The sequence below is a fragment of the Diadema antillarum genome, unplaced genomic scaffold, assembly GCF_040938485.1.
Source record: "Diadema antillarum isolate AM-2024a unplaced genomic scaffold, OU_Dant_1.0 scf00000018, whole genome shotgun sequence".
Lineage (NCBI taxonomy): Eukaryota > Metazoa > Echinodermata > Echinoidea > Diadematoida > Diadematidae > Diadema > Diadema antillarum.
Window position 1 is genome coordinate 911,182 of NW_027270907.1, and position 12,807 is coordinate 923,988.

General features: G+C 40.2%; 1 protein-coding gene across 1 annotated transcript in view; it reads right to left on the reverse strand.

Annotated features, from left to right (window-relative positions):
- Window positions 1-1,342: 1,342 nt before the first annotated feature.
- The window catches only part of LOC139727837 (sushi, von Willebrand factor type A, EGF and pentraxin domain-containing protein 1-like), a 61,057-nt gene continuing 49,592 nt past the window's right edge, over window positions 1,343-12,807 (reverse strand). Inside the window, exons 22-27 of the mRNA XM_071638813.1 lie at window positions 12,107-12,274; window positions 7,648-7,770; window positions 4,841-4,939; window positions 3,078-3,603; window positions 2,063-2,376; window positions 1,343-1,539 (exon numbers count right to left, since the gene is read on the reverse strand). Coding sequence (XP_071494914.1) covers window positions 1,343-1,539; window positions 2,063-2,376; window positions 3,078-3,603; window positions 4,841-4,939; window positions 7,648-7,770; window positions 12,107-12,274 — 1,427 coding nt within the window. The remainder of the gene's footprint in view (window positions 1,540-2,062; window positions 2,377-3,077; window positions 3,604-4,840; window positions 4,940-7,647; window positions 7,771-12,106; window positions 12,275-12,807) is intronic.

Genomic DNA, 12,807 nt, shown 5'->3' on the forward strand with positions numbered 1-12,807 from the left:
CTAACAAAGTGGGAAACTGCAACATTTCCGTGCTGAGCAGCAGTCACGATACACGTGTTGCATGCAAGCATGCACCGCTGCTGCAGCGATCCCCATAGTATAACACGTAGGTTGTTTGTAAACAAGAGGGTCCTCGGCGTGGTTGACCAATCTCGAACACGTATTTCGATCACCCGTCTTGGTAACAAGGCTGTTTACGCGTCTGGGAGACGATTTGCATAAACTTACGCATGTTTCAGATGAATTTATGAATAAAAGTGAGTAGCATGACATCATGCCATGACCATATTTGGAATAAGCAGAGGTAGAGCTTTCGGTAGGTACCAAATGTGTCAGAGTTCAACGCAGAATATCTAAGACACGATCGCCAAAAGAACAGTCATTTTTGCAGTAAGCGAAGGCGATTTGGTCTTTAGACGTAAGATTTTGGCCAACTTTTGAGATTGACATCCCACTTTTCTCTTCAAAGTTCCACATTTTGTAGGTTGTATTTCGAAATGTTGTTGATATCATCAGAAACTAGAAAATTTCCCCTACAACGTGATGCCAAAATGTCAATTTGGTCCCTGAGGTCATTTTTTGACCTTTTTCGGGCTGTAGCGCAAAATCACATTTGCCGAGAAGTTTCGGGTTTTGCCAAAGCGGGTCTCATATAGCCGTACGGCAAATCAGCTCATACACATTTGGTGACGTCACTCAAATTCGATGTTTCTGGTAGCGAACGGAGCTACGTGGTCATGGAAATTGGGTGTTTTTTTCAATCTCAAAAACAGTTTGGGGGTAAAGTTACATCGTCTACAAGATATCCAGTTTTGTTAACTATAGCTTCTTAGCTTTCCGTAGATATCAAACTTGTCATATTTCTAGATTCTCTATAAATTTCAACTTTAAGGGATAAGAGTCCTATGCAACAGGCGTCCAATTCTTCCATACAGGTGCTTGGATTTGATGCGCGTTTGGCATTCCTGTGAAGAAGTTTCTCAGGTTTTGATTGAGGGGGGCTTCCTCTAAGTGAGTTAGGGGGTCTAATGGCACTCTCATTCGAGCTGCATGAGATTGTTACCAAATGGGATGGCCTCATTTGTGGTCCTACATAATATTCAGTAAAGTTCATATTTTTGCTGCTATAGAAATCCCAAGCGGCTTCAAGTTATCATTGACAGCTGATGTGGTTTTGACAACGGTAAAGGATAGTTCTTCTTCCGTAAGAATGGGGAGGGGTGCTGTGTGGGGGAAGGGGGTTGGTGAGGTAAACTTTTCTCGAGTCAAGTTTGTCGCATATCGGGAGTATGGACAAGAATGTTCTGAGAATGAATGGGAAGTCGATTCGGAACACGATCGTTCACTCTCCGTTCAGTTCCCGGCACTCGTCCGTGGTGATACATTGGCAATTGTTCAGAACTCTCCCAGCCGGACATTGGCAACCCGCGACGTACTGACTGCTGGAGAACGGACAGCTCGTTCCTTGTGGGTCCCCACAGGTCGGTCGACATGGTGGGCCGTAGTCATCATAAATCATGGTCGGCGGACAGGTCAAGTCTATAGAACAAACCACAATTAAAAAACGGACGCATATATCAATAACCCATGAGAACAACTCTCGACGTCCTCGGACCCGTGGTATCTGTTCATGTACGACCACAATTATCATGTGTTCCGATATTCTTTTTGATCTCGCCATTGAGACGATTTTTACCGTGTAAATCGCGGTTTATGTTCGATTGGAAATGCGCTATCACAAAGAAGTGTGTATTATCTTTATCATTGTCATTATGAGTATTACATGTATTATCATTATTGTTATTATTATCATTATTATTAGTACTACTCCTACTACCCCTATTTACAATACTACTACTACGACGACTACTACTATACTAATATACTACTACTACTACTATTACTACTATTACAGCACAAATAATTTTCTGCTTTCTTTGCAAACTTTGCATCCGTTGGTATCCATTTGTTGCTGAACCTGGCAAGAAAAAAAATGCAGAAATGAAACCAAGCTAAGCCAAACCAAACCAAGCCAACCAATTGACGTTCACGGGTTACTTACGGCACGCCGTCATGGCGCTCCAGTCTTCGATCGTCACACCGTTGCGCTCGCATTCGTTGGCGTACGCGGAGATGGCCTCGCAGTGACACGGCTCCGTCACTCCACACGTACACGCATCCTCGATGCACAGTGCCAAGTATGGTGTGGGATCGACTCGCTCGTGACACACTGCAAATCGCTCGTGCCGAAACACCCCGCACTTCTCCCTCGCCCGGCGGAAATCTAGGTAGTTCATGAGCCCGCAGGCTTCCGCTGAGATGCGTCCAAATTTCAGAGCGTTTTGTTGAGGTCGATTTTCCACTGGCCTGCAGTACCTGTTGAAAAACAAAAACAAAACAAAACATTGACCAGACGTGTTCCAGGTGTAATCACGTCAGACGGTGGAGTTCATCTCTTTCAAATCAAGTAAAGCAAAGAAATAACATCGGTGATTTCTATTTCATTCTCTCCTGTTCCTTCTCACCATCTTCCATTATCGCCAGCCCTTTCTTCTTTGTTTTTCTTTCTTAGCATCATCTGTGTACATGACCATGTATGTTTTATTGTATAAAATAGTTTGTTTTGGTTATAGTTGAGTAAGTCGATAGTTGGCTGATACTGCTTATTTACTTCTTTGTGTATTCAATGTGGCCCAAAAATATTAAGTTCGGTTTACTGGGGATCCTCCTGTATGGCACTTCGATTTTTTGTTATTACATCTCTGTTCTCTGTCTAGAATCAGAATGATTTGCTTACCTTTCATGTGCAAAATAGCCATGAATAACGATGAACCATGTGTATATTTCCGAAAGTGATCATAGTTGATCACTTGTACCATGCGGAAACAATAAAAATGAAATGAATACAACGGCATTGCCAGGAGGTGATTTTTACTCATAATAATGGTAAAATGAAAAAAATATGGAAAGATAAGTTTGTCTTTTCACTCATTACGCATGACTAATGAGAAGCTTGATTCTCGGTTGTCGATTGGAGCCTTAATTGACGGTAGGAAGAGGGAGATGAAAATACCTACTTGTAGCCACCGATTTTCCAGCTGTGGAGAAGCTCCCTCGTCGTTTGGCTAGTGATCAGCTGTCTGGTCAACGTGTCGTCCTCGGGATTCCCGTTCATATTCCCGCACAAACCGCACGCCTTCGAACTGTGCTGCGACGAAAGATGCACACTAACCCCCCTCTCAGAAGACCACTCGACGAACATTCCTTTGTTCGTTGCAACTAAAATGTCCGAAGGTCCTCTTGAGTTTATCTGTACAGTCTGGGGACTGTCGTGAAGATATGGCAGGGTCACATGCTCACCGAAGACGTACACAGTACCGTCTGCATCTATTTTAACTTCTACACAATCGATATAGATGAAGACGACCGGTTGATAAGTCGCGACGTCGTGACTGTCTTGACGGTGCTCGACGTGCACTTCGAAGTTAGCCACCCCACTGCAGTCCTGGGTGAGAATGTAGCGACAGTTTCCCATCTTTCTGAACGAATATCCGTCGAAAGTGATGAATAGGCCCCGACTATCCACCGAGCACGTGTTCAGTTCTAAATGAGGGGACATGAAAATAAATAAAGGCTTGGTTGTCATCACCAAACACACACATACACATATATAAACACACACATACACATATATAAACACACACACACACACACACACACATGATACACAAAGAAAACTGCTTTAACGTTGTATTAAGCAGTCTCGTGATTAATTCAACTTTGCTTAACAAAACCATACCATCACTCCGGATCCGCAGAATATCTGTAAATTATCATGTAATCACAGGTATAACTAGTAGTCACAGCGATTTAGGTTATAGTGCTGTGTTGTCTAACGGAAGGCTTGCAGGAGTTTCATGTGTTCTTTCACATCTTTTTTGACAATCCTTCGATAAAAGCGTGTAAACTTGATGGCGTGTTCTAGACCCGGATAAAAGTCTTTGTTAAGTAGTATAGAGCCCATAATTTCGTCTCCTCCACATACCATAGATAATATTGTTTCATTTGTTTTTCTTCTGATTTTGTTTATTACCTGGCAGACATGATGTGCAACAAGCACCCGGAAGCCTTATTTCCGTCTCTTCCTATATTAGGAGGGGAAAATTGTAAAATTAAAATCATAAGTTACATCTGTGTACACAGCCAACTTGCGGAACAAATCTCCATGTAAGAGGGGGGGGGGGACACTGGAGATATTTATGGCAAGGATTGCAGAATGATAAGATTTAATAGCAAATATTCTGCATTAATTTCGCATTTTTGTGAGCCAAACGAGTACTTTATTTTGACGTCTCTTGATATCTCGGTCTTTCCTTATTTCTTTTGATTCATGAGAACAAAAATGAATTAAAAAAGCATAAGTAATCGCAATTGTACATGTTTAACATTAAAGTTAGAGAATGAGCCCTCTGCTTAGAAACGGAGGAAAACAATAAAGATAAAACAAAATGATATCACTGGTAAAAAATAATTTATTGTGTAATAGCTTAGGTGAAGGTAGTAGGACTTTAAAGTCTCCCATTGACAGACATTTTATCTACATTTCTATTGCATTACTGACAAAAAGACATCTACCGGAGAGGGAATTGTGATGATTAAAATCAAATATTCAACATTAGGTTCTTTACAATATTTAGTGGACAAACCGATGAAAGACTTATAATTTTACTTCGCATATCATATGGTTGCAGCAGATGGGAATGTTTTCCTAAACAGGTTTAGCTCTAAATCTCGTTTCAAAAAAAGACAATAAAATTCTAAATGTCACTCATGATCTCACCTGGGAACAACTTATGGATGGACATTCCCTCGGGGTACACTGAGCCTGTCCATTCTGGCAGACACACGAATCGCAACCAGAATCCCATGCTGCTCCCCTCTACATCGAAATATAGGCACAGACGGCAGATACACAGACATAGCATAATGTAATGCCGCTGAATGATGGTTATAGAGTAAGCTATGGGCCTATTCGACCTTGCAAATACAATTTCAGAGTACTCATAGCTGCATTTTGTAGTAACATTACGAGATATCAGAAACTTGAGAGTGATCGATCAGAGTATGAATTATCGATTACGCGATTTTATGCCTACGTCCGCGAGGATGTTTCTGGTCAGAAACATGTGAGAGTATAGTGAGATTTGAATACTACGCTGACACTGAAGTAGCCTCCGTAGAATTGTTCGTTATTTGAAACACACCTATAACTGTATAATTTGGATCAAGTCCATTAGAGGAAATTTAGAAAAAAAAAGTAGAAACACAAGAGTAAAAACTCTTAGAAAAATAGAAATATAGCTGTAAATAATTTTCTAATGTTTTTATTTTTTTCAGTTAATGGAATGTTATTCATACAAATTTTAATGTAAAACGTCAGTTGACTGATTATCTATATTCGCATGACTTCGTAAAGGGTCTCCAAAGATGATAGCCAAATTTGGACTTGGGTCGTTCTTACATGCAGGTATTCAATTTCAATATTGCCTGCGTTATTGATGACATTGAATTCCTTTTTCCCTTCCCCAGTATAAAGAGTGCATAGTCTGGGCTGCTCAATTTCAAGTCCACTTAAAGTATGGCTCTTAGTTTCCATGAAAAGATGATCAAACGAAATACAGGTAAAGAGAAACGAAATGAGATTATGAAGCTTACGGAACCAGCAAAAGTTTATTCGTAGTTCGATGTGTGTTTCTGGTATAAACTGCTTTTAGAACGATAATGACGATATGCTTTACGAAAAATCATGTAACTATGTTTATTGGATCATTTCAATATATTATAATTCAATAAGGATCATTATGTATCAGTTAAATACAGGTGGTCTTCCAGGCGTGTTTTCATCGATGTTCGTTAAGAATACTGAAATTCATTCTTACCCTAAATACGAGACAAATTCTTTTCATATTTCTCCTGTACGGACTGAATCTGCTCTATAAACAATATCTACCACAGGACCTAAATTCGGAATGACCTGTATAGTGAAATAACCCTCCAATTTCAGTTTCTTAGTTCATTTAATCATAAACTCAAAATCGCTCTTCTGAATTCATATTGATAGTGTTCTGCATGGACTTTCTGGCCCGAATTCAGGAAGGTGGTACAATTGAAACCATTGTTTAAACCATGAACAACTTAATGTATGAAGCGCCAAGTGTCGCACGGCCTATTTCGTTACGAAATCAGTCATTTCGTCGACGAAATGACAATCTTGTTGATGAAATGGAACATGAAAGGAAGCAGGTTAACAAACACGAAAAAATCAATTAAGTAATATCATCTATGTAAAAAAATTTATAACTGAAACGCCCGACTACGGGAAATCAGTCTGTGTCGAATGTCATGGTAAACATATTAAAACACAGAACTCACCGAATAAAAGGTGCCTCGGTGTCGGCAGAAACTGGTATCTAATTGACAAAATCGAAAAGAAAACACAATTTTAGACACAAATGTTTCATTTTCCCTCCACTATGGGCTTGGATTTGACAAGCGGCTGCACAGACAGTCAGGCGTAATGTATTTGAATGCGTGTCTACCACTCGAAAGTTGAAGTTGATCTGACTTCGTTTATATAAGATAAGTATTAAAGGGGAAGTCCAGTCCAAAAATAAGTTCGTCTGATATAAAAAGAGTAAAATCTTACGAGTTTCAGGGTAAAAATTTGACTGAAATAGGATGAAAAATAAGGAAGTTATGAAATTTTGAAGTTTTGCTTATTTCTGCAAAACAGTCCTTTTACAGTCGATATGAAAATGCAAATGAGTGAGGTGACTATGTCATACCCTCACAATTTTCCATTGATTGTGTTAAAAGAAATGACGAAAATTCAATGTTTCTGTCACTGAAGTCTGAAACATGATGTTATTCTGGTTGAATAACTTCAGAATAGTGATCCGATAGATGTATCAGGATTTGAGCCTCGGGCATAGTTGCGTTTGAATGAAAAACTGGAAATTTCAAAATGTTATGTGCAAACAATATGGCAGTTGTGAGGGGATGACATGCTCAATTCACCATTTGCATATCCATATTGACCGTTCGAGAACTGTTTCCTAAAAAAATAGCGAAAGTTCAAAATGTCATAACTTCCTTATTTTTCATCCGATTTCGATCAAAATTTTACTGTTTAACTAGTTATATTTCACTCTTTCTTATTAGACTAATTCATATTTGGACTGGATTTTTCCCCTTTAAAAAATGTTATCAAAAATATTTTTGTAGATATTTTGAACAGGTCTTCTACACACAGTAAAACAGGAAAAAATGAAACGTTCAAAACATAAGTAGGCTCTAAACATAAAGGCTTTTATGGTGATTGTTAATAATTCTCTTTCTCCCCCTCTCTCTTTCTCTCTCTTTCTCTTTCTTTCTTTATCTCTCTGGGTGTAAAATATGTAATATAAAATGCATAATATATAAATGTATGAATATATATTTATGTGTGTGTGTATAAATATGTGTGTGCGAGAAGATGAAGCGTTCAACGGACGTAGCTAGTTCAACGTGGTTTATTGATATATTGATACAAATTACAATGTACTAAACAATGAATAAATGAAAGACTAGTTAGTTTGTCCTGCTCACCGATGCATGTTTTGCCGTCATCCTGCAGGGCGTATCCCTCACGACAGGAGCACTGGAACGACCCGGCTGTGTTCTTGCAGGAATGCTCGCATCCTCCGTTGTCTGCCAAACACTCGTCCATGTCTGCTCTCAACGATGGGAATGGATGAGTGTTAATTCCAGCAAAAGAAAGAGGAAGCAACACAGAATTGATACTCACCATAGCAGGGACTCAAAAGTTTCTCGCGAGTTGACACTAGCAACAAGCTCGCCAAAACTCGTGACTACAACAAAATTGGGAGCTGAATTACACCTAATATATAGTGCTACTTCGTCAATGATGATGATTCGTCTCAAAATGATGTTCATATAAAATCTGATATGATTTAACAATTACTCGTGATCACAAAACAACCCAGGTAAAACACATTTTTAATTTTTTTCTTATCACACAAGAGATCATCACATTTTTAAAGATGCCAATGTGACCATGCCTATCATTTCATATCTGAAAAAAAAGTCCAAGAGTAGATTATCTGTTTACATTCCAAATTTGACAAAAGGAAGGTCAGCTGTGCTCGTGCTCAAACAGTGTCCTACTTGTCCGAATATAAACACTTAGAACTGTAGAAAGGGGTAAATCAAACGCATGCACAATTTTAACAAATTACCCCCCTTCATTTATTCTTTTATGTGCCGCATTCTCCATGACGTGTGAACATAATCGACATGCAGAAGAGAACGAAGCTGATAAGCACGTATCTGAAAATGTGAAATGCGAATAAATGGCAACTGGCTCCTGAATTATAAGCAATTGATTTGATACACAAGTGGAGTATCAAAGAACCACAGCAAAGCATATTTCGTGGTTAAGAATTGTTGTTGTTGTTGGGTTTTTTATGTGAAAAGGAGAGAAAGTAGGCATTGTAGTTCTCACCGTATTTGCAAAATCTACCCGTGAAACCGGGTCGGCATATGCACGTTGCACGCCCATCGAGTAGAGTGCATTTGCTTTTGCGTTTGCATTTGTGGTTTGCACAAGCTGTAGCATCTTCACACCGTCGGCCTAAAAGTCAACAGAAAAAAAATCATCGTCATAACAATATAAACACCGGCATTTTTCATGAATCATAAAGAGAGTGGATGCGACGGTATATATGCCGAGTAGCACTGGCGTAGCCAGGGGGGGCGATGGGGGCGGTCGCCCCCCCCCCCCCCCCTAAGATTTGGACCGGGGATTTGAGAGGCGGAAAAAAAAATGCGTGTATACTGTATGCATGCACATACATTTCACTCAAAGTGTGCACCAGATCGTTGAATTTCAATTCAAAATATGCAAAATCTCTCGTGCTTGGGAGGGGGTATCCCCCTCCCAAACCCTCCCCCTCTGTGCCTCTTTCCCTAGCTAAGTACACTTTTTAGATTTACAAAAGAAATTCTGAATAATTCTGAGTGCACAAGACGTATCACTTATATTCCGAAAACTGAAGGTTCCCTCATGTATAAGGGGAATTTCCCCTTTTAATCGACCCTTTCCTCCCTCAGCCCCCCCCCCCCAATCAGGTTTCTTTTTTTTTTGGTGATTTCCCAAATGTTGATTCCATCAAATATGCGTATACGAGATATCTCAATTTCAACCTTAAAAAGATAAAAGCTCCATGGGAAGGGAAGGGAAGGGTGGAGATAACACTCGCCCACGCCTTCTCCCTGCTCGCCCCCCGCCATGCAAAGAAGTAGACTGTGGCTATACCCAGATCGCTTTATTTCAATTCTAAAAACGCAAAAGTTCCGCGAGCGGGAGGGGAAATCCCCCTTCCCCTAAGCTCTACCTCACAAGACTTTATACATACGCACAGATGGTGCACATTCGGAATAAGAGCTAAATTCCGTGATTTTAACACTTCGATGAAAAAGTATCGCACCAAAAATTTGCACCAGATCGCGGAATTTCAGGTCTGAAAACGCAAAATCACCTTCGTGTGGGAGGGGATATGCCCCTATCTACACCCTCGTGTGCATGCTTTTTCTGTTTGATTGCTGAACAGACAGCGTTCATGATATTCAGTGTAAGAATTAATACAAGAAGACTAGTGTATTCATATTATACTATTTCATAGGCAAATTGTTCAATAATAATCTACACTAAAATATACTGCAACCTTAAACAAGTGGGACTGTTTCAACTCGTTAAAACACGCAAAAACATGCATCAAATTGCACCATTTGCAACATCAAAATGCAAAAAGTTCTCACCGTGGGAGGGGGACACCCCCTCCCACACCCTCCCCTACCCCCTCGCTCGCTCCGCTCGCTCGGGTTTAGTCGTGTTCATGATATTCAGTGAAAAGAATTAATACAAGAAGTGTATCTAAATTATACCATTTTATAGGAAAATTGTTCAATAATAATCTACACTAAAATATACTGCAACCTTAAACAAGTGGGACTGTTTCAACTCGTTAAAACACGCAAAAACATGCATCAAATTGCACCATTTGTAACATCAAAATGCAAAAAGTTCTCACCGTGGGAGGGGGGATACCCCCCTCCCACACCCCTCCCCTCCCCCTCGCTCGGGTTCAGTCGCGTTCATGATATTCAGTGAACAGAATTAATGTAAGAAGTGTATTTAAATTATACCATTTTATAGGCAAATTGTTCAATGATAATCTACACTAAAATATACTGCTACCTTAAACAAGTGGGACTGTTTCACGTCGATAAAACGCGCAAAAACATGCATCAAATTGCACCATTTGCAACATCAAAATGCAAAAAGTTCTCACCGTGGGAGGGGGGACACCCCCCTCCCACACCCTCCCCTCCCCCCTCACTCGCTCCGCTCGCTCGGGTTCAGTCACGTTCATGATATTCAGTGAACAGAATTAATGCAAGAAGTGTATTTTAATTATACCATTTTATAGGCAAATTGTTCAATAATAATCTACACTAAAAATATACTGCTACCTTAAACAAGTGGGACTGTTTCACGTCGATAAAACGCGCAAAAACATGCATCAAATTGCACCATTTGCAACATCAAAATGCAAAAAAAATTCTTACTGTGGGAGGGGGTACACCCCCTCCCACACCCTCCCCTCCCCCCTCGCTCGCTCCGCTCGCTCGGGTTCAGTCACGTTCATAATATTCAGTGAAAAGAATTGATACAAGAAGTGAATCTAAATTATAACATTTTATAGGCAAATATTGTTCAATAATAATCTACATCAAAATAAACTGCTACCATAAACAAGTGGGACTGTTTCACGTCGATAAAACGCGCAAAACCATGCATCAAATTGCACCATTTGCAACATCAAAATGCAAAAAGTTCTTACTGTGGGAGGGGGGACACCCCCTCCCACACCCTCCCCTCCCCCCTCGCTCGCTCCGCTCGCTCGGGTTCAGTTGCGTTCATGATATTCAGTGAAAAGAATTAATACAAGAAGTGAATCTAAAATATATACCATTTTATAGGCAAAATTGTTCAATGATAATCTACATCAAAATGAACTGCCACTATAAACAAGTGGGACTGTTTCACGTCGATAAAACGCGCAAAAACATGCATCAAATTGCACCATTTACAACATCCAAATGCAAAAAGTTCTTACCGTGGGAGGGGGGACACCCCCCTCCCACACCCTCCCCCCCCCCCCTCGCTCGCTCCGCTCGCTCGGGCTCGGTCGCTTCGCTCCCTCGCAGACTAACCGCCCCCCCTAAAATGAAATCCTGGCTACGCCGTTGCCGAGTAGGCCTACACATTTATTGCTCCTTTTCTCGGTATCGTAATGTTGTATCTCTGCCAAACAGTTTAAGAAAACAAAAATTAAACAAACAAAAGTTTGGGGTTTTTCCTTGATATTCATTGATTTCATTCAAATCATTCATGAATTAATCCAATCTGGGTGTAACATTATTAAAAAAAAACCAATACAAATACAATTCAAAACACAATCAATTTTTCAATTTATACTGCAATTAATCTCTCTTCAATATGAATAACTCATTTATCAGTCAATCAATCAGACAGATACAGACAGACAGACAGACAGACACACACACGCAAACACACATTTTTTTTTTTTTTTGTTAATCGATAGGAGCACACTGGTAAAAGTAGGTGTGGCTGTGGACCCTTTTGACCCCAATATAGCAAGGGCAATAAATTAGGACGGTAGTGATGTTCATCATAATAGTAGTAGTCGTAGTTGTCGTATAGCAACGAAGATAACGATGATGATAAAATCGTAGAAATGATAATAATGATAACACCAATGATAGCATATCAAGTTAGGCCTTACTACCATAGCAGCAGTATCAGAGTTACTTCCAACAATGTTGCCGACAATGAAATAAACGATAATGATGGAAATGAAAATCAGAAACGGAAGTAAAAGTGAAAGAAATTGGTTCGAATTCAGCATCATCTCGCCTGAAAATCCCATGGGACAGAGACAGCCATCGCCCCGTGGAGTACAGCTGCCCCCATTAAGACACTGGTTGTCGGGCAAGCAGGGTATCGCCAAGTTTTCGCACGTCGGTCCGTAGGTACCGGGCGGACACTTGCAGGAGATACCGTCGTGCGAATCAACGCACGTGCCGCCATTTCTACAATAATCGGGTGCCGCGGCACAGTCATCAAGTGCTATTGAGAGAAGGGTGCAAGATATCAGAAGACGTGAGACATGAGCAGTTGATTGGCTCAGAGATGACACGTGACCATGCATTTATTGTGCTGATAAGGGGATGTTAGTACTACTTTTGGTTTAGTGTGAATCTGTATGCTTATCGAGTTTAGCCATTTACATGTCATTAATTTCTGAGCGGTCTTGTGCTATTCACATTACTTTAGAACACTCCATGAATTGTACGAAGATGTTCCCACATTTGACATTATAATGTCACGTTTGATGTCACATTTCACAAGTGCCCATGACCTGTCACAAAAAAGGGGCATGATCATACCAGAGAAGTGGACCCAGCATGCCTGTTGCAAATCGTCATTTCATTGAATTCTATACCTCAGATATGGAGTTGTGCAAATCACTCTTGTGTGTGATCATCAATATGAAATTAGTAAATAGTGTGCAAAGTTGATGTATGACATCGATTCATAAGTACGATGTATGTGCTTGGTTCAAAACCTGTCCAAGTAAGATTGCTATAACATGTTGAGCA